Below are 23,980 nucleotides of genomic sequence, written 5' to 3'. Positions count from 1 at the left end.
CCACAATACAGTTTTCATTCTAGTGTAAGAAAAAAGGTCATGAAATGCTTTACACACAAAAGGTTAAGCATGTTTACTCAGATTAAGAATTAATGGACAAATAAAAAACTCAATGTTAGAACAACTGATCCATCCTTGAGAGTAGACTATTATATGAAAGGTGAATGACTGTCTTTACAAAGCAAAGTACTGAGATAAACAGTTTTTCTTCAGCTGTCTCCAGACCATTACTTTTTCATTAATAGGATTTGAAGCCGCCTATAATTATAATGCATAAAATTAGTTCATTGGGGGTTATTGGCAGGTTGAGAAACAAATCAATGACTCTCTTTTGTGAAAAATAATTTTTAAAAACCAGGGCCTTTGTTTCATTACAACATCAGAACATAGACATTTTTATATTTTCAAATGTACAGGATTTATACACTTAATTGACTAGATCATCTTATTCCATTTGCACCAAATAAGTGCTATTAAAGGGTCTGGTTGGTTGATTTTGTTTTTTTTCCTGAAGTGCAATATTTATTTATTTGGCTTTAATAAGACACATTTGTTTCTTGTGCACAGCACTGGTATTTAAAGTAGGAGGAATTCAAGAATCACTAATTTTTGTTTAAATCTTGTAAGATTTTGCACAGGTGTGCTAGTATTGTACTGTATAGCATCACATACTTGAGTTTTGAAAATAAAAACATTGTTTCAGAATCTTTTGTGTTACTCATGTGATTTATACATTTTGTGTTTGTGCATATAACAGCAATTCCTCTAGAGAACACATTTTAGTATGAACATACTAAGATTTTTATTCTGCCAGATGTTGCTTTATAGCACAGAATAAACACTGAAGTTCACAACTGTTCTGTCTTCATAGATAGGAGTCTTGCCCGTAAACCAATAAGGAAGCAAAAAATGATGATTATTCATTTTTACACTTCCTTTGTACTTTAAAGGCATTTTGTATAATTTCTATACAGGCCTGCCTGAGAACATTTTGTTGTCTGAGGCAAAGCAAGTGGTGCCTCCGCCCACAGGATGCACAGTACTTAAGGCAATTTTGGAACAGAGGTCAGAAAACTGAGCAAACACCACTTTTGATCCCTACTATATTCAAAATTACTTTCATTTAACATATTTGGCTACATGAAAGATGGAAAATCTGTGCTTAAATGTTGCTTAATTTCAACTCCCAGTAGCCTCAACTACAATGGTGAGAGAAGTTGGGATTTGTGGTTAAACAACACCTGGAACCATCATTTCCCTAGTCTTAAGCTACATGGTGTCAAATCAAAGTTTATAGGACTCCCAAATTTTACAATGTGGTTAAGTGGTGTAGTGTGGAGAATAGATTGTCTGGCCATAGACATATAAAATGGATTTTTTAATCTACCAAAAAAATAACAAAAATGTTAATTAACTAAAATATATCTAAAATATAAAATTCTATTGATAACAAATAGGACATTAAAACAGATGGGACTCGGGGAAATTAAAAGCTCACCCTAAATAAAGAAGATTTTGGGCTTCACAAGAAATTGATGACCTCTTCTTTGATAACTTCTTAAGTCTGGGAGGAGCCACCAAGAAAGATCTGTCTTATGTCCTATAAGTACAACCGGCCAAGTATGTATATTTAATCTGGAGGTTTTTAGAGTTTTTATTGTTTTAAAATGTTTTTAGTATTTTTAATTTAATTGTAAGTCATTGACAGAGATGGGTAGCTATAGAAATTGATAAATTGATTGATTAATTGATTGATCGATTGAATGAATGAATGAACGAATGACTCAATGAATTGAGTCATTGTAGTTTCCTAAGCATATATTTTCCCTTTTCTGCATTTGCACAATTGACAAGCCTATTTTTTTGTTAAATCTGAAGACCAATTTCTATGGTGGGAAAGAGCAAGAAATGTAGCATGCATATCTGGTGCTCACTAGGACAGATGATATTGGTTTAGAGTACCCTGACATTTCCCCACCCATACTGCTGCTAGTAATCTTCCTCATTGGCTTTGTAGGGTCTGATTGTTGGAAACTGTAGCAAGTATCATCTACAGTACACAACTATAATTTTCCCACCTGTTTTAAAGTTTCTTATTTATGTTTTCCATCTCAGTAGACAGTGCACCTAGTTGACCTTGGCTGATCAAGGAAAAGGTAAGTAGGGTTCTTCTTGGTTAATAGTAAGTTGGAAGACTAGCTGTATGCCAAGCTAGAAAATCAAAAGGACATCCAGCATCAGGCAATAAAAAATCACTTCCATATTCTTGCCAAGAGAACGCCATGTACATCTTCATGTAGGCCTCAGGCTAGTGGTTCTTAAAACTGGGAGTAGTTACCTCTAAGACTAAGAGGTTAATTTGGGCTTATCCTGGGGGTAAAGGGAACCGTTTTATTTGTAAATCAAAGATTGAGTTTTGGATTGATGCTACTGAAATGCTTGTGTGAAACAACAGTCTGGTTTGATGGTACATTTAATGACATTCAAAACTAAAAAACAGGTTAATTGGATCAAACAGTTTGAGAACCGCTGTCCTAGTAGCTGGATAATGTGGATATTAGGCAAACCTTCCTTCCACACTTGGAAAGACCTTTTTTGGAGTAGGAATCCTCTTGCCTCATTTTGCTGGGGCATCTTAAGGTCCAAGAATATGGGAATAGATATTCCTTGAAGTCATTAAATTCATTCCAGCTTTAATCCAACATCCATTCTGAAAATAGTTTAGACATCCTGATTCAATGCATAGATAGATTCTTCCATCACAAGTAGCCAACCCATGTTATATCTTTTTTCTTGTAAACGGCTGCATGAGTTGGATGAAGGATGAGCAAACAGCAAGTGACTAAACAGGAACTATTACAGGATAACCACCTGAGGTACACTGGGAAATCTTCCCACTGTTTATAAGAACAAGACTATTACACTATGTTATCTCTCTTCCTCAGATGTATATTTTCTGAGTCAGCACTCATTGTATTTTCCAGACTGCCCATGACAGGTTGGGAAGGGGAGGGAGCTGTCATGTGTTTTCAGATAGTGACCTTAGTCAGTGAATGGCTTTTGAGCAGAGCAATAAGTTCAGCTTTGCTTGTAAAATAGTCAGTGGCTGTTTGGCATCCTTGACACCAAAGTGATAAAAGAGGAAGTAAAGAAGAAGAAGCTATTTAGCAACTCATGAGAAAAGAACATATTGGACGTGTTCAAGGAGTAATATAGCATCACACTGCATTCCCAACATCAGAGGAAAAGCAACAATCTGAATCTCTCAACCCTTTGGTGTTACCAACAATGGCATTCCATGGTAGAACTGTCTCTTTTTTCTTCTCAATCTGTGTGGCAAACTTCATAACACAAGATGTAATTCTTCTGAAAAGTAAGTTTCCATAAACTGCTAGTTTTTCAGTATATTCTGTATTGCACCAAGGAAGGGTATCTTTTGAACAAAAATTGCAATATTGTAAGGTAGGGAAGGGAGCACAGTTATTTCCAGGAACAACAGTATTGGTCTTTTTAAAATTTATTTTAGAGCAAGAAACATTTTAAAAAAGTTTATGGCACCTTAAAGTCTAAGAAAAGTTTAATGGCCAAGGTTCTAGCATAGTTGTAGCAAATGATCGAGCCTCAATTTGTTCAGATTACGAAGAACACTAGCCAGTTTTGTTTCTCAAATTGGCAAACCAATTAGGAAGAAGATGCTGTGCAAACTAGCAAAGTTAGTTGCAATGTGCAGAATGAGTTTTATTTATTGAATTTATTTTTGCTCATTCAAATATACTTTACTGGTTGGTTCAGTGTCTCCTTTCTAACAAAAATATGTCAGTTTAAGATAAGGATGGAATTTTCATGGCCTAGAGCTAATTTTGTCATGTGGTTGAAGGACTGCAGCAAATTAGGAGGCATGGATGGGATAGGAGGCATGGATAAGATGTCAAATGAAAAGAGAAACAGTTCCCAAATGAAAAATAATTACATTTGATATTACAAAAACAAGTACCTTGGATATTCAGAATGCGTGTTCTGCTAGGTAATATGCTGTAGTTTCATCTTATAGCGAGATGAGAAAATATATATACAGAACATTAAGGATGAGAACAGTAAGGACCTTTTTTGCTTTTGTATAAAAACTATTAGCAACTTACTTTTAAAAAGAATGTTTCTTATACTAAAAGTCTGCTTCTTCCTACATTCAGAATTTGTCTCAATCATCAAACCTTTTGATCTATTCTTCTGGGATATATTTAGTGATAGTATTTTGAGGGATGGTTTTAGTTTTCAGGTATCACCACTGTTGTGGATGTCTTTGTGTTAAAATATGCAAGTATTAGAAAGTCTAAATTCATTATTATTTTCATGCTGTCAACAAATTCAATTTAGTCATAAAAACTTCACTGGAAAAATTATATTTTTATTATAACAGGCAGTCAGCAGTGGAGATGCCATTGTTGACTGATCATATTGGAAAGACATTATGAGATAGTGACAACAGACTTGCTGTAGAAATTACTGAGTATTACTGGAGGAAAGGAAGGATTCATTTGGAAAGGATAGAAGGAAATTAAGAGTAGTGCTAAGCCTACTGAAGTTAGAATGCATAGACTAGACCAGGGGTAGGCAACCTTGTTCTCTTTTATGACTCGTGGACTTCAACTCCCAGAATTCCTGAGCCAGCATGGCTCAGCTTGGAAACCTCTCCCTTTCCCCTCAGCATGGCTGACTCAGGGATTCTGGGAGTTGAAGTCCACGAGTCATAAAAGAGCCAAGGTTGCCCACCCCTGGACTAGACTAAGCTGTACGACAAAACTGGTCAAGGGCTTTCTTCCCTGAAGGTTGCATTTCTTTAAGGATGATTTGTTGGGGGAAATGTGTATGTGAGTTCAAAACAAACAGAACCCCTAATTCTCTTTCTTTGGAAACCCAATTTTCTCTCTTTCTGGCACCCTCTTCCCTATGTCTAGTTTAATGAAGAGAAGGACTAGGGGTGACATGATAGCAGTGTTCCAATATCTCAGGGGTTGCCACAAAGAAGAGGGAGTCAAGCTATTCTCCAAAACACCTGAAGGCAGAACAAGAAGCAACAGATGGAAACTAATAAAGAGAGAAGCAACCTAGAACTAAGGAGAAATTTCCTGACAGTTAGAACAATTAATCAGTGGAACGACTTGCCTCCAGAAGTTGTGAATGCTCCAACACTGGAAGTTTTTAAGAAGAGACTGGACAGCCATTTGTCTGAAATGGTATAGGGTTTCCTGCCTGAGCAGGGGGTTGGACTAGATGACCTCCAAGGTCCCTCCCAAATAATAATAATAATAATAATAATAATAATAATAATAATAATAATAATTTACTATCCTTGTTTCTCATGCATCAGACTGTCTGGACCTTTCATTACCCACTCCAAATCTTTTTTTTAAAAAAAAATAATGTTATTGACATTTTTAGTAAAGACTAAAATAAAATAAACTAGAAGGAAAAAGAAAAGTTAAAGACAAGTTCAAAAGGTGTAGGGAAAACAAAAAAGGAAAAAAGAAACAAAGCAATAATAAAGATATGTGGCGTTCAACCTTTGTCATACAGTACCAAGCATAAGCTAATATAGTAACTTTTCACCCTCTTTTAAAATTACAAATAAAAAAACCCTCTTCCCATAGCTTAACTGTTATTTATATGTAATCCATAATTTTTTATCTTTTTCAGTCCTGGTTCAGCAAAAAGTCCATTAGATGTTAGAAATTACAACTTCCCAAGATATCAAACACTTTATCCCTGATCAAATAGTCCCACTTTATATTTCTTCTTTTTGTTCTTAAATGGTCTTAACCTTTAAATCATTCCAATGTTGTTGCAGATTTGATCTTTCATCAATCTTTGGTAATCAAAGGGGGTCTTCAAAAGTTTCACCAGCTTACTTTGTAAATCCCCAAAAGGGGCATTGTCCAGGATTTTTCAAGGCTGGATACATGGTTTGGCCCACACCAAATTGTGTTTGCTCAACCCCACTTCCCAGATCCCATAGTGTTTGGCAGTTTTGGTAGAGAGAGAAATGCCACACCAAGGTCTCTAGGAAATTAATCTGATGTTTGAAAGCAGTTCTTCCCTGTCCTTGTCTGACGTTCAAATCCATCTCCCCCAACTGGATACCAATGGAATGTATTGGACCACAATCTCTCCACCAGTTGAATTTATAATGCTATTCTAAGCATTATACCAATTGGATCCTATAAGTAAAAACCTATAGCTAAAATATCTTGGATGTATGCAGCACCACCATCTGTAATAGCAGGGGATCTCTATCACTCCTTTGAATATTAGTGAATTAGTACTGAGTAAAGGTACATATTTTGAAATGCAAATAAACATGTAAATATTAAATATCCATAAGTAATCACTTTGATATATTTCTGCTTATTTGCAGATATTTACATGACCAACTGCAGAATTGCAGGTGTAGCGCTTGTTGCAGCCAAGAATGGAACCAATTTTAATTTTGCTGAAGCAAAAACAGTTTGTAGGCAGCTGGGATTAACACTAGCACAAAAATCCAAGATTGAAGCTGCTTGGAAGCATGGCTTTGAAACTTGCAGGTACAGAAAATCTTTCCAACCTTTACTTTTACTGTTTTATGCTAACGTGCATACGGATTACCTTTTTTCATGCCATTTTTTAAATAAAGTTATTATTATTACTCAGAAATAAATTAAGATTGGAAGCATGCAAACAATTAAAAATTAATTAGCCCCTCTTATTCTTTATAACAGAAAAAGTTGGTTATTTATTCCCAAAATAAATTTATTTCCTTTTTTCTCCCAGATTCATATGGATAGACTGAAAACCATCATGTATATTATTTGTGTATAAATATGAAGGAGTGTGGCTTCAGATAAGCACTTGAGGTGCACTTAAATGTATATCTAATAATGTGCAACTTTTGCCACCTTGAAATTTGAAACAGAAATTGTTTGTGAATATCACAAACTTCTCGAAATTCTCCTCAGTTTTCCAAAGGATGAATCATCCTGTGTCACTGAGGGTTGCTTTTCACTGCACCTAACCTGGACATTTTTAAATCTTTTTTACTTTTTGCACAAATGATTCAGGCTGTGGATTACACATGGCACTTGAGAAAAGTGACCTGTGCAAACTCCCCCAAATGAAAATGAATTGTCAAGACAAAAACAAATATCTATTGACTTTATTTTAATTAAAATTAATAGCACTAATTATGATTTACCATGTATTTCATAGCTTTCCCCTTTTGAAACATTAAAACCTATAACTTTTGGAGAGACTCTGAAAACCACAGCCAAAGGTTTATGGGAGGAGACCACTTACTGTGGACTTCAAACTTTAACCCTGAAAATAATCATTTCCCTCTGAGTAAAAAAATAGTAGGCTGAGAAAGTAAGCTCATATATGATGCTATTAGCTTCAGAACTGAACAAGGAAGGTGGAATCATAAAACTGAAGAATAATATTGGGGAAGAATGCTGGCTGGGAAATTCTGGGAATTGAAGTCCACACATATTCAAGTTGCCAAGGCCAAGAAACACTGTTCTGTATAGTACTGTATATATAAACTTTGAATAGTGACACTTCATTGTTGCTAAGGTCATATAGCTAATAGAAATTAATGCTTTTCACTCTAGTTTTGGCTGGGTAGCAGAAGGCTATGCTGTAATTTCTCGTGTAACTCCAAATGAAAAATGCGGTCAGAATAAAACTGGGATTTCCAGCTGGAGAATGAAACTAGACAGGAAAGCTCGTGTTTATTGTTATAATTCTTCAGGTAAGTGGGATGAGATATGGATTGTAATAATATTTTTCACCAAAATCCCTCATGAAAGAATTAAAGTAATAATATTTGTGAAGATTTCCATACTGCTAGAAGATTGTGGCCAACTTCTTGGATTCCAATATAAACCAATTCACTGCACAACAGCGTCCTGGAGAGCTTGAGAAACTCAGAAATTGTAAGTTAAACTATTAACAAGTCAGCTAAGCCACAGTTGACAAGTTTACTTGTTTTTCCCTTAGTCAAAGTTTGTAGCATGAAAGAGCATTATGAAATTTAAATTGCTTTAGGTGTGCCCAAAATATATTGTTCTCTAATTCAAAAAGTTATATTGTATTAAGGTTAGGGATGGATCATCATTAATATTTGCAAGAAATTCTTCTGAAGTTGACTTCTCTTCTTAGGACAGTTCCTTCACCTGCTTTGCTCCCAACTTAGAGAATGCACTTTTTGGGGATTTGCACTTGGCCATACTCTCTCAGAGATACAAAATCTATAAAGACACATAGCATCTCTATCATAGTGCTTGCTAATCATTAGCTTCACTCAGTGCTTTTTTTGTAAGAAAAAAAGTGCTGGAGTTCACACCTTGTTAATCTTTTAATATATATATTTATTGTATTTAAAGCAAATGTTCATAGTAAATTTTACACTAAAAATTTATTTTTTAAAATAAAGAAATTATTTACCTTTAGCACATAGTTAATCACTGTACACACACCCACACATGTCAGTTGTGCAATGAAACATAACGGTCGCCACCCACAGTAAACACTCAGTGCGCGACCACACGACCAATCACAAGCTGAGCAGTGCCACAAGCCGAGCAGCAGCATCACAACCAGCATGGACGAAGTATGCATGCATCGGAATCGACACACAAGCAGCCCAGATGCACCGTTTCAGTGATTTTTCCGCCGATCTGCTATGCTCGACAGGGCGATTCAAGTCCATGTGGACCAAACATCAAATTTTCAAAAGTTACTTTTAAAACTTGGAAAATCAGTTGAAAAAAGGTGCCGGAACTCCCTTCCGGTGTGTTCTATGACAAAAAAAGCACTGGTTTCACTACAGTAGTAGTCTTAATTTAATATTTTTTTCCAAATATTTGTCACTTTGAGTAGAATTGGTGGCTTTTAAATCAGAGAAATAAATAAATCTCATGAAAGAACATTTAAAAAAAAAAGAAAACTGCACAACATTTTGCCCTCTAAAATAATCAAATGGACCAGAATAAAGAATATTGTAATCTGATTTATATTTGCAAGGAACCTGGAATTCCTATGTTGTCATCTGGAATTCTACCCATATTTATCTCAATGGCATCAATTGATGGAGAAGTACATCTTTTAATCAGAAATGATTATGGGGCTTTCAGTACCTCTCTAGAATTAGAATTTGGTCACTTGGACAATCTAGGGTGGTAATGTACTTTCTGAGATCTCAGGAAGTGTTTAAAAAAAACTCTGTTTGACTCCAAATAAAGAGAAAAACCATAAAGAGTTTTACTGGATGACACTTGCTTGAAACATGGAAGATATGCCACTAGAAAATTGCAAGATAGGCCATAATTTAATTCATAGGACATATGCCCAGCCTTATTGAACACAGTTCTCCTAAGAACTCTTATAGGGAAATATGTGAAGAAAATGATTCAATATTAGGGTACTGAATGTTTTGGTCTATCTATTTCAAAAGGGCAATCTAGACATGATCCTAATACTAATTTTTAAACTACAAGCTCTGTTTTAAAGACACATAATTCTTTTAAAGGAGTCTGCTTTAATAACAAGCAAATAAACAACTATATTTTTTGCCATGGCTGATCATGGTAACAGGCATGTTTATAGTATAATGCAGAACCCAATGATCCTTTTGGCTTTTCAACAAAGACTCATAGCAATATCACAATACAGCTTTCATTTACATCCTATTCAGTTCATTAAAATGTGTCATCAGATTTCCTGTCAGAGTCTGACATCAAGATCAGTGCAAGGGTCATTTCCTTCCATCACTACAAATATTAAGATAGTATAGTCATTTGGGTATTATAATAGTTTTCAAGCAATATAAAAAATTGAAATTTGATCTTTAAATTATTTAATCAATCTAATTCTTTTTTGGTCTCACTAGTTGATCAATAATCACTAGTCTCTAATTATTTAATCTCAGTAGTCCTTTATACATAATACGTTGGGATACACCTTACCACAAGATCATTTAAATCGAGATTTTTCTACCAATGCTATTGGTGACTTTTAAAATCATTGTTTTTTCTGGCCAGAGGATCAAACTAAATGCACTGTTAATTGTTCAGATGCAATTAATGTGCATGATTCTACTCTCCTGTACATACAGTATATTTGTCATCAAGAACTCACGGTAGAAACTGGGACATATACTTTCTTCTCTTATTTCTATAGAAAATCACTCTGGTCTCCAACTTCAATTTCCTACTAGTCTGGTTAATTGCATATTTTAAGAAAGGAAACAAGGTATCAAGATAAATATGCCACACAAAGCCATTTAGCTTTCTATGGTCTTGAGAAAGCACACTTAGTTTTTATTTACCCCTCTGAGGAAGGAAGCAGAGTCACTAGTTTACTGTGTTATTTTTAACCAATAACCAGAGAGTAAAAAATAATCAATATAGTGGCTAAACCATGTGATTAAAATCCTCTTTCTTTTATTGTGCACTGGTGAGGTGGGGGCTTCAAACATATAATTGCGACCATCATCTTTATTTTCTTGGACTTGCTGCTGCCTCTATTTTTTCTGATAGCCCCCTCAGTTTTCTAATCTTGTCAACATCGACCTACTGAATTTTGTATTGGAAAAGCAACAAAGTGAAACACTGATGAGACAGAGAGAGAGAGAGGGAGGGAGGGAGAGATATTATATACAGAGAGATTTAGAACACAATCTTATAGTGGCCAGGACGTTATCCATGGCACCATAGCATTCTTCCCTCAGTGACTCAATTACAGTCTGACATTTGATTCTTTCCAATATCAAAAATGCCCAACAGTAAAAATTGCAAATTTAAGTGAATAACAGAATAATAGAGTTGGAAGGGACCTTGAAGTCTTCTAGTCCAACCCCCTGCTTAAGCAGGAAACCCTCTACCATTTCAGACAAATGCTTGCCCAGTCTCTTCTTAAAAACAATTTCTGGAGGCAAGTCATTCCACTGATTAATTATTTTAACTGTGAGGAAATTTCTCCTTAGTTTTAGTTTGCTTTTTTCCTTCACTAGGTTGCATTCATTTCTTCTTGTCTTCAGGTGCTTTGGAGAATAGAGTGACAACTCTCTGGCAACCCCTTAGATATTGGAACACTATCATGTCACCTCTAGTCCTTCTTTTCATTAAACTAGACATACTCAATTCTAGCATCTGTTTTAGCATCCAATCCCCTAATCTTCTTTGTTGTTCTTCTCTGCACTCTTTCTAGAGTCTCAATATTTTTTTATTATTATGGAGACCAAAACTGGATTCAATATTCTTACCAAGGCATTATAAAGGTCTTACCAAGGCATTATAAAGTGGTATTTAAAACTTCATATGATCTTGATTCTATACTAATGCAGCCTAGCACTTTGTTGGCAGCATACTGCTGGTTCATATTCCACTAGGACTTCAAGAATCCTCTCGCAGTTACTACTATTGAGCCTATTCTATAACCATGCATTTGATTTTTCTTGCCTAAGTGTAAACCTTATTTTTCTCGCCACTAAATGTCATTTTGTCAGACAGGCCCACTGAATTCAAACATCTGCATATCCATCATACCCAAATGCAGAAACTAAATGAGATTACTTTATACAAATCTAAATGAATCCTCTCCCACTTAGAAACAATTAGTGGAACAGGGAGGAAGAATTATGACAGCAGCTTCTTCCAGAACTTCATCTTACTGGGATAAACCTAGCAAAGAGTTAGATCTGACAGATACTTCAACATCAGATCTCTCTGAGTAATCTAATAGGACTGCTCTATTACTCTACAGTACTTCCTTTTAGCTATGTAGAATAACGCTTAGTAAGATGTCACCTGCATTCTGTTTTTTATAAAAAATATTGCATACAATAGCATCAACAAATCTCATTTCATTGTTTTCTCGTCCTCTTTTCAGATACGTGGATTAATTCATGCATCCCGGAACAAAGCACAGTTGCATTACCAGACAGTTCCACTGAGATGAAATCCACCGTAACAGCCTCATTTCAGGATACCACCAGAGGGTTTGACACAACTCCGTTACTAAAAACTCCAAAGTCCCCAAAGTATCGCATCATATGTGTAACAGAAACTTTACCATCCGAACCAACTCCCGAGAAGGAAAATCGGCTTTTCACTGAAAAACGAACTGCCTTTAAAAATGAGGGTGTCCCATTTGGAGGTAATAGACATACTCAGTGCTGTGAATGTCATGGTTTTATGTTAGAGCAGGGGTCCCCAACCCCCTTCCGTAGACCGGGCCACAGCATGCCATCAACCGGTCCGCACAAACAAGCAAAGCCCCATCCACGGGATGCACTCAACATACAAAACCAGACACCCTTTGGTCTGTGGAAAAACCTCTCTCCACATAACCGGTCCCTGGTACCCAAAAGGTTGGGCATCTCTGTGTTAAACAGAAGACAAAGGAAAACCTCAGGTTTAAAATTTTTGCTGGCTTAGAGAGGAACTTAAAAGATGTCCTTTTGGGGTGGCAAGATGAATCAAACCATTATAACCAGAAATATAGTCTTTTCCTTTTTTTTTTATTAAAAAGTTTTACAAAAATTACAAAATATAGCCCAAACCCACTCCCCTTTCCCCCCTCCCCCCTCCCCCACTTCCCAGAGCTGAATACAGGGTAAAAAATATAATAATCATAATCTAGCTAACATTAACCAACTATGTAGATAAACAAATATAATGCGCTTTAACGCCCTTTAACACAGAATAAACAATTTGCAAATAAACTTAATCATATAAACAAATTAAAATCCTAATTCCTAAACAATACAATATAATAAAAATTCCACTATACTAAACTATTATTATTAATAATAATAATAATAATATTCTAAAATTTATTCATAAAATAAATGGAACTTTTTAGTCCTATATTTATTCTGAGTATAATCTATCCATCTTCTCCAAACCGAAATGTATCTTTCTTGTGAATGATCCTTCAAATAAGCAGAAATCTTAGCCATTTCTGCTAAATTTGACACTTTAAGCGTCCATTCTTCTATAGTAGGCAAACAATCCTTCTTCCAATATTGCCCTACCAATAGCCTTGCTGCTGTTATTAAATTCAACATCAAATTAGTTTCCTTAACATCAAAATCTACAATATTACCCAACAAAAATAGTTGAGGAGTAAACTTTATCTTTCTTTTAAAAATATTTTGAATGTTCCACCAAATTTTAATCCAAAAAGCTTTTTTATTTCTACAAGTCCACCAAATATGAAAGTAAGTTGCATCCAAACTACCACATTTCCAACATTTGGGCTCCAAGTTGGGATACATACAAGACAACTTTTGGGGATCCAAATGCCACCTATAAAACATTTTATAAAAGTTTTCTCTCAAATTTTGAGCTTGAGTAAATTTTACATTTCTAACCCAAATTGTCTCCCAATGTGTCCAATAGAATCGGCTCTTGAAAATTTTGTGCCCATTTTACCATATAATCTTTAACTAACTCCGTTTCAGAATCCAATTCTATTAAGACATTATAAATTCTCTTTATGTGGGCTCGAGTTTGATTTTTAATCTGTTTTACCAAATTCGCATCCTCTAAAATAATACCAACCTTTTGATCTAAACTCCACCTAACTAACAATTGATTATATTGAAACCAAGAGTGTACAATATTTTCTTGCTTCAACTCAGCTAAAGATTTTAATTGCCAATCCTCCCCTACCAAACTAAGTAATTCCTTATAAGAAATCCTATCCAAATTCACTCCTCTAGATACCCCCTTTATCACGTGTCCGGGAATCCCCCAAATTGGTATTTTATAATTTAACCTATAATAATACTTCTTCCAGACACGTAATAAAGCGTTCCTTAAAATATGAGATTTAAAAACCTGATCTACTTTTTTATTATAAATTAAATATGCATGCCATCCGTATAATAAATCCCATCCCTCAAGAAAAAGTATATCTTTATTTGTTAATTTAAGCCAATCACTAATCAGCGTTAAAGCCACCGCATCCTAATACAATTTTAAATTAGGCGCCTTAAGTCCTCCTCTTTCCCGTGTATCTTGTATAATCTTAAACTTAACTCTTGGTTTTTTCCCTGCCCAAATAGACTTGTTAATACCCTTCTGCCATTCCTCCAAGTTGGCATCTTTTTTCAAGATAGGTATCATTTGAAACAAAAAAAGAAACTTTGGAAGAACATTCATTTTAACCACTGAAATTCTCCCCAACAAAGATAACTGTAATTTTTTCCAATCATTCAAATCCTTTTGCACTTTTACCCATAATGTCTCATAATTATTTTTGTACAACTTAACATTAGAAGCTGTGATGTAAACTCCCAAATATTTAACCTTTTTCATTATTTCAAAACCTGTTAATTTAGCTAACATATCTTTTTCCTTCATAGACATATTTTTCGAAAGTATTTTAGTCTTATTATTATTTACCTTAAAACCAGAAACTTTCCCATACTGGGTTATGATTTCCACCAAATCCCTTACCGAATCTATCGGTTGAGATAATGTCACAACCAAATCATTGGCAAAAGCTCTCAACCTATGTAGTCTTTTCCTTTTGACATGTGTCAAGCCACCAATTCTACAATCCAAATAAGGCAATTAAGAGTTGCTCTAACACAGTGGCTGAAGAGTTTCTCATCCAAATCTTAAATCTGGATATATTAGGTTGCTGTTTTCCCTCAGCTTCAGCATTTCTCTTCCATACTTTCTAGCTACCTGACTTACAAGATATATATTTGGCAAGAATTATTAGTAGACAATGTACATTAAGAGCTTTAAATATACCAAAGCAGTACAAGAAAGTATTATTAATTGGCTTTTTTCATCCTCTCAACTAGAAAACTCTTTGTAATTCAGCTAGGGCCTACATAAAAAAGGTGAAATCCAAGAGAAAATTTATGTTTTCCCTAAGATTTGGGCCATGTTATTGTCACTTCTGTCACTCCAACTACTTACTATTAATATTAAATTAGCAGTTGTTATATGTTAAGTGACTCCTTAGTCAGCCTCCTGTACCAGTTTCATTTCTAAGAATGCTTTGAAAACATTCAGAAAATGGAAATGAGTGACTAACACTCAGTGACTTTGTATACCTGAAAAACCTCAAAAGTATCTTGGAAAGTGTTATGTCCCGAGCCTTGCAAACGGCTCGGGCGTTTGCAGGCAGTCCCGGGCAGGTGCAAAGCTGCCCGGGACCAGACAGGCTGTCGCCAGCGCCATGAGCATGCGCGGGTGCTGGCGCGGGAAAAGTAACACAATTACCCGGGAGTTGCCTATATAAGAGGCTGCGAGCGTTTGGGAAGCCATAAAGCCATCTACTTGTAAGCTGAACGCAGAATAAAGAAAACTGAGAACTCCAACTGCTTCTCGTGTCTGCTTTTCGCCAAGGACTCAACACTGGCGACGAAGGTGGGATTGCCTTACACTGCCTGGAAAGGAAGAAGTGTAAGCTTACCCAAGTGAGTCCTGAGCGGCGGAACGGTGTCGACTCGGCAGCTACCTGCCAATCCAGTGCACATTCGGGGGTAGGCTGGCTGATAGACCCGTCTCCTGAAGATGGCAAAAATTGGAAGGCTTTCGGAGTTCGACGTCTCACATCCAGAGCGGTGGGAGTCCTACGTAGCCAGGGTGGAGAACTACTTCAAGGCAAACCAAGTGAGGGAAGAGAGCTTGAAGGCTGCCACCCTGCTTTGCGTTTGCGGTCAAGACGCCTTCGACATCGCAGAAAATCTTGCAGCACCTGTTCCAGTAGAGTCTGTCAGCTACGCAGATCTGAAGAAGCTACTGAAGGAGCACTTCCACCCCAAGATGTCCATCATCGCATGGCGCCACACCTTCGAGCAGAGGGATCAACGGCCCGGTGAGTCGGCCAAAGAATTCATCACCGCATTACGGAAGGCCGCCAAGCACTGCGAGTTCAAAGACCTCGAAGAACGACTGAGGGACCGATTCGTGTGCGGGTTAAGGCATCGAGATCTACAACAGAGACTTTTCGCTAAAGAAGAGTTGTCCTACCAAGATGCCTTAAGGGAAGTCACTGCAGAAGAAGCAGCAGGCGGCGCTGTCAAGAACATGCGGCCGATCAGAAACAGTCCAGAGGTTGCATCCGTGCACCAGGAAGACGTCCAAAGAAACTCCGAGGAGGATCCGGACGAGGAAGTCGACCGTCTCTATCCCACGAAGGAAGAAAAACAGAAGGGAAGCTCTTCAGCTCCGCTCAAGTGCATCGGCTGTGGAGGTCGCCACAGGAGAACCGACTGCAAGTTCCGCTCCGCTACCTGCCGGGCATGCGGCAAACAAGGACACATTGCAGCTGTGTGTCTGGGCCGACGAAAGGTACAACCTCAGGAAGAACTGCGCCTGAAAGGTACCAGATTCCCCAGCCAGAATAGGGTAGGGTTTTGCGCTTCGCGAAGAAGCATCCTTAGGACAGGCACACACAAGCCCTTTAAGAAAAAGCTGTCACTCAAGGTGAAGCTACAAGGGGTTCCATTGTCTATGGAACTGGACACAGGGTCTGCCCTTTCAATCATCTCATTGCATACATTTAGGAAGATTTGTTCCGGTAGTGGAACTCAGGCCAAGTTAAGGCCTTCTGACATTGTGTTAACAGATTTTCAAAATTCAAGAGTGTGTGTTAAGGGGGGGGCCACCCTTAACGTGCAATACAAGAGTTTTGAAGGTCCACTAGACTTATTAGTAGTAGGGGGTGAACGAACGAGTCTCATAGGACTCGATTGGTTTGAGGCCCTGGGGATACACGTCACAGGACTCAACAGCTTACAAACACTCGACCTACAGTAAGTCTGCAAAGAATTTGCAGATGTTTTCAGCCCCCAGCTGGGCACATTCAAAGGACCCCCTGTGTCCTTAAAGCTAGACCCCACTGTCACTCCCATTAGAATTAAAGCAAGAAGGGTCCCTTTTGCTTTAAAGAGTAAAATTGACACTGAGTTAGACAAACTGATCCAACAGGGAATTCTAGAACCTGTTGATTCCATCCCTTGGGAGACCCCCATTGTCACGCCTCTAAAGGCAAATGGGGACATTCGCATTTTTGCTGACTACAAATGCACTCTTAATAAGGCATTGCAGCAACATGCCTATCCTGTTCCTGTGGTCAGTCATATTCTGGCCTCCCTCAAGAGGGGGCGCGTTTTTGCAAAGCTTGACCTAGCTCAAGCGTATCAACAGCTGCCTGTTGATGATGATGCTGCTATAGCTCAGACTATTGTGACCCACAGAGGGGCCTTTAAAGTAAAAAGGCTACAGTTTGGAGTGAATATCGCTCCTGGGATCTTCCAAAGCGTAATGGAAAACACACTACGAGGTATACCAGGGGTTTGCCCCTACTTTGATGATGTTTTGATTGCAGGAGACTCCACACACATTCTAGCTGAACGGCTAAGGGCTGTTCTGTTAAGATTCAGGAAATCAGGCCTCAAGCTCAAAAAAAGACAAATGCATGATTGGGGTGCCTTCTACTGAATTTCTGGGGTTCAAAATTGATGCTGCTGGGATTCACCCTGCTGAATCCAAACTGACTGCTATTTTAGAAGCACCTAGGCCAAAGTCCAAGGCCGAACTTCAGGCCTTCCTGGGCCTCCTGAATTTCTACAATTCTTTTCTTCCACACAAAGCTAGTGTAGCTGAGCCTCTTCACAGGCTACTAGACAAGCAAGCAGTGTGGCAGTGGTCACAAACGCATGAGGGTTGTTTTAACAAAGTCAAGGCTTTGCTCACTTCTAACAGTGTACTTGCACATTTCAACGAGTCCCTTCCTGTGTGCATCGCTTGTGATGCGTCCCCTTACGGGGTTGGAGCTGTCCTGATTCACCTCAGGTCTGATGGAACTCAGGTTCCTGTTGCATATTACTCCAGAACATTGTCTTCTGCTGAGCGCAACTACGCTCAGATAGACAGGGAGGCTCTGGCTGTTGTTGCTGGAATTAAAAAATTCCATGACTTTCTATATGGCAGGCACTTTACGGTCTTCACTGACCATAAGCCTCTGCTGGGACTGTTTACCACACGTAAGCAGACTCCCCAAATCATTTCCCCTAGAATGCTTAGGTGGTCTATTTTTTTGTCTGCATATGATTTTTCTTTACTCCACAAGCCTGGAAAAGAAATGGGCCATGCTGATGGCCTCAGTAGATTGCCCCTGCCAGTAGTAGAAGCTGACCCTGTGCCAGCTGTCAACATTCTATCAATCCAAGCTTTGCCCGAGCTCCCTCTTAGTGCCAGGGATGTTGCCGCTGAAACAGGTACAGATCACACACTTTCACGTGTCCGTTCCTGGGTTTTGTCTGGTTGGCCTGAGCACTGCACTAGTCCTGAGTTTCAGAGTTTCTGGTCCAAAAGGAACGAGCTGTCCCTTTCTCAGGGTTGTCTGCTTTGGGGAAACAGAGTTGTCATTCCCACCTCAATGAGGACTAGGGTCTTAGAATCCCTCCACGAGGGTCATCTTGGCATTGTTCGTATGAAGGCTCTTGCGCGCAGCCACTTGTGGTGGCCTGGTTTAGATAAAGATATTGAGGCTAAGGTGCATGCATGCCACCTGTGCCAACGATCTCGCCCAGAGATGCCCCAAGCTCCGTGCATAGATGGGAGGAAACACAGTCCCCATGGTCTAGGGTGCACATTGACTACGCTGGACCCTTTCAGGGCCAGTTCTTCTTGGTCCTTGTTGACAGCCATTCGAAATGGCTTGAGGTTGTACCTGTCTCATCCACCACCACTGCAAAGACTATTCAGGTACTGAGGGGGGGTTTTGCTGCACACAGGCTGCCAGATGTCATTGTGTCCGACAACGGCCCTCAATTCACTTCCTCCGAATTCCAAGCTTTCTTACAGGCAAACATGATTCATCATGCCACGTCTGCACCCTTCCACCCGTCCACCAACGGTATGGCTGAACGTATGGTGCACATCACAAAGGACGCATTGAAAAGACTCACCTACGGGGACTGGCATCACAGGTTGGCTGACTTTCTCCTTTCTTATCGCACCACACCGTCCACTTCTACAGGGAGAAGCCCAGCTGAACTTCGTTGGGGGCATCAACTTACTACTAAACTTGACCGGTTGCATCCAGACAGACTGCCTTCATCTACCTCACATCCTAGGGCACCTAGACAACTACTTGTGGGTGCCCCGGTTTGGGCTCGCAATTACGGGCCTGGTCATACATGGGTCCCCGCTTCTATTTCCAGGGTCACAGGTCCTCTCTCCTACGAGGTAGCCCTGGACAACTGTCGTGTCCTGCGTCGGCACATCGACCAACTCCGCCCTAGGCGGGACCTTTCAGATGAGACTCCTGGGTCTTTTCCAGGGGGGGAGGGGGACCCTTTGGAGCAAAGGGAAGGGCACGAGCTGCTGCCCATCTCCACTGATGGAGCCACAAACGGCCCATCCCAGGGTTCCGCGAGAGCTCCGAACAAGAATTCTATGAGCCTACCCAACTACCAGGCATCCACGCCTACTCCAGTCAGGGAACTCATGCTAGTAACCCAGAGCTGAGAAGGTCACAGAGAGCAAAGAAATCTCCTAAGTACCTAGAGGATTATATAACATTGCTGGCAAGGCAAAAGCCAGCAAACAGTGGGAGCACTGGGGAACGGAACATTGTATAAAGTAAATGATTATATGTTGGTAATAGTTTTAGCCCGGGGGAAAGGGGTGTTATGTCCCGAGCCTTGCAAACGGCTCGGGCGTTTGCAGGCAGTCCCGGGCAGGTGCAAAGCTGCCCGGGACCAGACAGGCTGTCGCCAGCGCCATGCGCATGCGCGGGTGCTGGCGCGGGAAAAGTAACACAATTACCCGGGAGTTGCCTATCTAAGAGGCTGCGAGCGTTTGGGAAGCCATGAAGCCATCTACTTGTAAGCTGAACGCAGAATAAAGAAAACTGAGAACTCCAACTGCTTCTCGTGTCTGCTTTTCGCCAAGGACTCAACAGAAAGTGTAAGAAAGTTCTCTGGCATAATAGAGGATATGGGGAGGAGGGAAGATGTCTTTCAGTCAGTTATGTTGACTCCTGGACAAATCCCTACAGTTTTCTTGGCAAGATTTTAGAAGTGGTTTGCCATAGCCTACTTCCTAGGGCTAGGGAGAGTGACTGGCTTAAGGTCACTAAGCTGGTTTGCAAGCCTCAGGTGGGATTAGAACTCACAGTCCTCTGGCTTCTAGCTTCTAGCCACTAGATCAAACTGGCTCTCTAACAGAGGGCACTGATAATTGAAAATAGGAACAATTGTTCTCCTGGCCTATTTAGATATGGGTATGGATTTGTTAGCTGTAGGTTTGTTTTTGTGTTGTGCATGTTCAAAAGAATACCTTTGTCTTCAGGAAAGAGATGTTTTGTTACTAGTATTTTCACAGTAAGCAATTCTGACTAAAGAAGAAAGAACCTTCTAAGCCAGACAGAATTCTTCCAATGTTTCCGGCTTTGCGGATTGGCCGGGGGGGGGGGAGAAGAGGGGGGATGGTTCCGCATGAGCGGCTGGCAAGCACGTGCACGCGCATACAGCTCCATTTGCATGAGTAGCAGGCATGTTTGCCTGCGCTCACTTAAATGGAGACGTGCATATGCCCGCTGCTCATGCAAGTGAGGATGTGCATGCATGGGCACTTGCTGGCTGTTTCTGCGACCCTGTTGCACATTTTTCATGGTAGTTTGATTTAAAAATTAGCTCAGCTGTTGATGGGTTTGTTTGCAAGTATATATGGGTATTTTTGAAAAGTATTACTGATGGGTAGCCATCTATTGCTTAGATATGAATGTATCAAATGGTTAAATGTCTATGGAGATTTTCAGTCATCCAGATTATAGTTATCCCAAAGATGCTTTTTCATGAGGCAACTGGACTTTCTTGTTTCATCCAATCAGTTCTGGAGAATGGTGTTAGTTCTTTTGCCATTGGAGTCTCATCTATGAACACTGGAGAAACCCACTTCGAGTTTTCTTCTAGAAAACATTGATTAATACGGCCACCAGAGATTAAAAAAAGATTGTTTAGTCTCCAAGATTTCAAAGTTACTTCTTTTTTCTTTCCAGCTGTACCTATTGTGCTTCTGGTTCTTGCCCTCTTCTTCTGTGCAGCAGCAATGGTTTTAGCTGTCTGCTATATCAAAAAGTAAGTATACTTGTTGCTTTGCTATGCTTGCATTTCTACCAGCAACATATATTTGGATGCTAAATGCTCTCTTTTCATATGTAACATGACTTGGGCATTCTTCTCATTGTATATACCAGTAGAATGTTTTAAAGTCACCAACTAGACAAGTTTTAATCATTAAATATATTTATTCATGTTTTCTTGATGCAGCATAAATATAAGTAAGGCATACTATATATGAATGTATAACGTATGTTCTGATAGAAAAATCTGCAACAGTGCAGTGGCAGTGAGTAAATATTTCTTCTACCATCTCTTAATAAAAAAAATTAGAGTGGTTATGGTAAAACCTTGTTTCTATCATAGCATATGAAAAGGCTTTCATATATAAAATCTATACATAAAATATATATAATATATAATACAATAATGGCTTTCATTTCTAGAATTTTTGTACAGTATGTTATATGCATGCCAATTAATTGTTAATCAACTTTGTTTTTCAATTTGATGAAAGATACAAGAAAACATCTCTATTTTCAAGCAAAGGGAAGAAAGATGAAATAGAAACCAAGAACATCAAAGAACTAAATGCAAAAAACCAACCTCCAGAGCAGGGCCTAAAGAATGGGAAAAAGGAAGAAGTGGAAGTCAAGTCTGAACCGCCAGTAAAATGTTTGGAAGCCGAAGTTTAAGACAGAGCCATCTCAATGAACAGATGCCACATGAACAAATGGCATAAATCAATTAACAGTTTATGAATTGATAATTGTATGTGTTGCCAAAGTCAGTGTTAGGTGTGTAATACAAACATTTCATACTTCATATGTTAGCTTATACATTGTCAGTATAGGAATGATCTTCCTTTCAGTAATATCTATACAGCTCATATTTCCAGTTTTGTAACAAGCCTTTTTAGGGAGGAAGCGACAATATCTTTCCAAAACATGAATTCAGACATGCAACTCAATCAAACAAAAACGGATTTTTTTTTATTATACAAAGGATTTTATGGAGAAACTTGAATTGCGAACTAGATTTAACAGAGAAACTGTTCCTGTATTTTTCAAAGGATGGTAACTTTAAAGTATATCTTTACTGAAAGGTCATCACAGAAGTTCAAAAGCATAGAGTGATGGAAAAGAACAAAGGGAAATGTCTGATTCACATGCAGATGAATCCAGCACAAATTGTTACATAACCATAAAACATTGTTTCTTGTGATTCCAGTTTGTGTCTCTTCCTGCCTTCTTTCCAGAAATCTAACAAATCACACACTATTAATTTTAAATATGAGAAAAAGATTTAAAAACGAGAGCAATAAAATCTATTAATTATATTTCTTTTTTCCATGCATGCCATAGTCAAATTTATTTCAAAAATATTTAACAGCCCAATCATATGCATGTTTACTTAGAAATATATTCAATTTTATTTCTTGAACTTACTATCTAGTATGTTCAACACTGCTATATAAAATTTCTAAATTAAGTATTGTGGCTGTCACCATAATATACATGTAAATATATTTATCAGGATTTCATTGAAATAAAAATTGCATAATTATTTAATACTGTAAATAGATACAAAAATTCACATATATACTCATCTTTTTCAACAACTGAATTTGTTCACAATTGCTTTCCAATGATGGACAGATTCATTTGAAAAACTATAGAAATATATTTCATATTATATGGAGAACTTCTAGAAATACATATAACACCACTTTCATGCTTTTAACTACGTGTTTTTACAAATCATTTCATTCTTATATTACAAGTATATTTATTTCAAGTACTGTAAGTACAGTGGAGTTCGATAAGACTTACTCTCTAAATTAGTGTTTTAGGATTTTAGGTTTAAAAAGCCTAAATGTTACTGCTTTAGATGGGCCATACTTATTGAATTGGATTTGGATATTTGTGAAACATGAGATGAATATGAATTTCTTGGCTATGCTTACCCAAGAAATCCATAGGTACCTGGCCTATAGGGGATATATTACAGGGACTGTGCTGCTAACATTCCTTTTTATGTAGCCCCATCAAAATGTTGTTTATTTCTTTTACATTATTTACTAAATCTCTGAATCTAAATGAGTAACCAGGGCTAGTAGTCAGAATTTGTCTGAAAGAAAAAATGCTTATTGCAATCCAATATGCTTTAACACATTTGCTCGGAAAAAATCATAGGTTGAAAATGGAGCAATTAAAGAAATAGTTATTGGTTCAGATAAATAATTCTTCATGCCATGTTAAATAATTAGCTTAAATAATCAATGGTTAGATTCTATTTTTTTTGCCAGGAAAGGAACAGTTCCACACATTTGTGAGCCATGTTGAAATGAATTAAATGCTTTCTATGATAAAAGACCAGAAAAGAATTGTTGTTGTTCTTCCATGCTGTTTCAGAGTTTTGTTGATAGAACCTACGGTATGTCTTGAATCCATATATTTAATAATGTGCCAAAAACTATTGGATCCATGATTGTGATGGATATGATCTATATACGAAATCAAGCCTGTATTTCTTGCACCACAGATGTACCAAAAACTGTCAGATCAGCCAGACTGATAAAATTTGTTTTAATGGTAATTTTAAGTGAATCCTATATATAACCTAAGCAACAGATCTAATATCAAAACTTTTGGATCCGTCAGAACTCACTGCTAGCACAGAGGTGGGATGTGATTTAATGTTGGTTTAGAAAGATTTCTTTTAAAAAATCACGCAAAAGCAAGGTGATCTGAGTTTTACAAGCAGTTTTGTGGCATTGACTTGTACGTGTAAAAAAGGTCAGATCGTTGTTAGGGTTCGATGCATGCATGCATGCTGGAAATTGAA

The 23,980-nt window shown here is 38.1% G+C and overlaps 1 protein-coding gene across 1 annotated transcript; it reads left to right on the top strand.

Moving 5' to 3' along the window:
• The first annotated feature begins 2,962 nt into the window (after window positions 1–2,962).
• Window positions 2,963–23,519, top strand: LYVE1 (lymphatic vessel endothelial hyaluronan receptor 1). The gene is made up of 6 exons (XM_039350265.1): window positions 2,963–3,373; window positions 6,413–6,581; window positions 7,644–7,783; window positions 11,923–12,189; window positions 21,073–21,151; window positions 21,651–23,519. Exons 1-6 carry the CDS (start codon window positions 3,289–3,291, stop codon window positions 21,826–21,828), a joined length of 918 nt encoding a protein of 305 aa, XP_039206199.1. The 5' UTR covers window positions 2,963–3,288; the 3' UTR covers window positions 21,829–23,519.
• The last annotated feature ends 461 nt before the right edge of the window (window positions 23,520–23,980 follow it).

This window comes from Crotalus tigris, unplaced genomic scaffold, assembly GCF_016545835.1.
Source record: "Crotalus tigris isolate CLP2741 ecotype Arizona unplaced genomic scaffold, ASM1654583v1 scf7180000018308.1980950, whole genome shotgun sequence".
Classification (NCBI taxonomy): Eukaryota; Metazoa; Chordata; class Lepidosauria; order Squamata; family Viperidae; genus Crotalus; species Crotalus tigris.
Note: the sequence above shows the minus strand (reverse complement) of the source record. Positions and strands in the feature narration are given on the sequence as shown.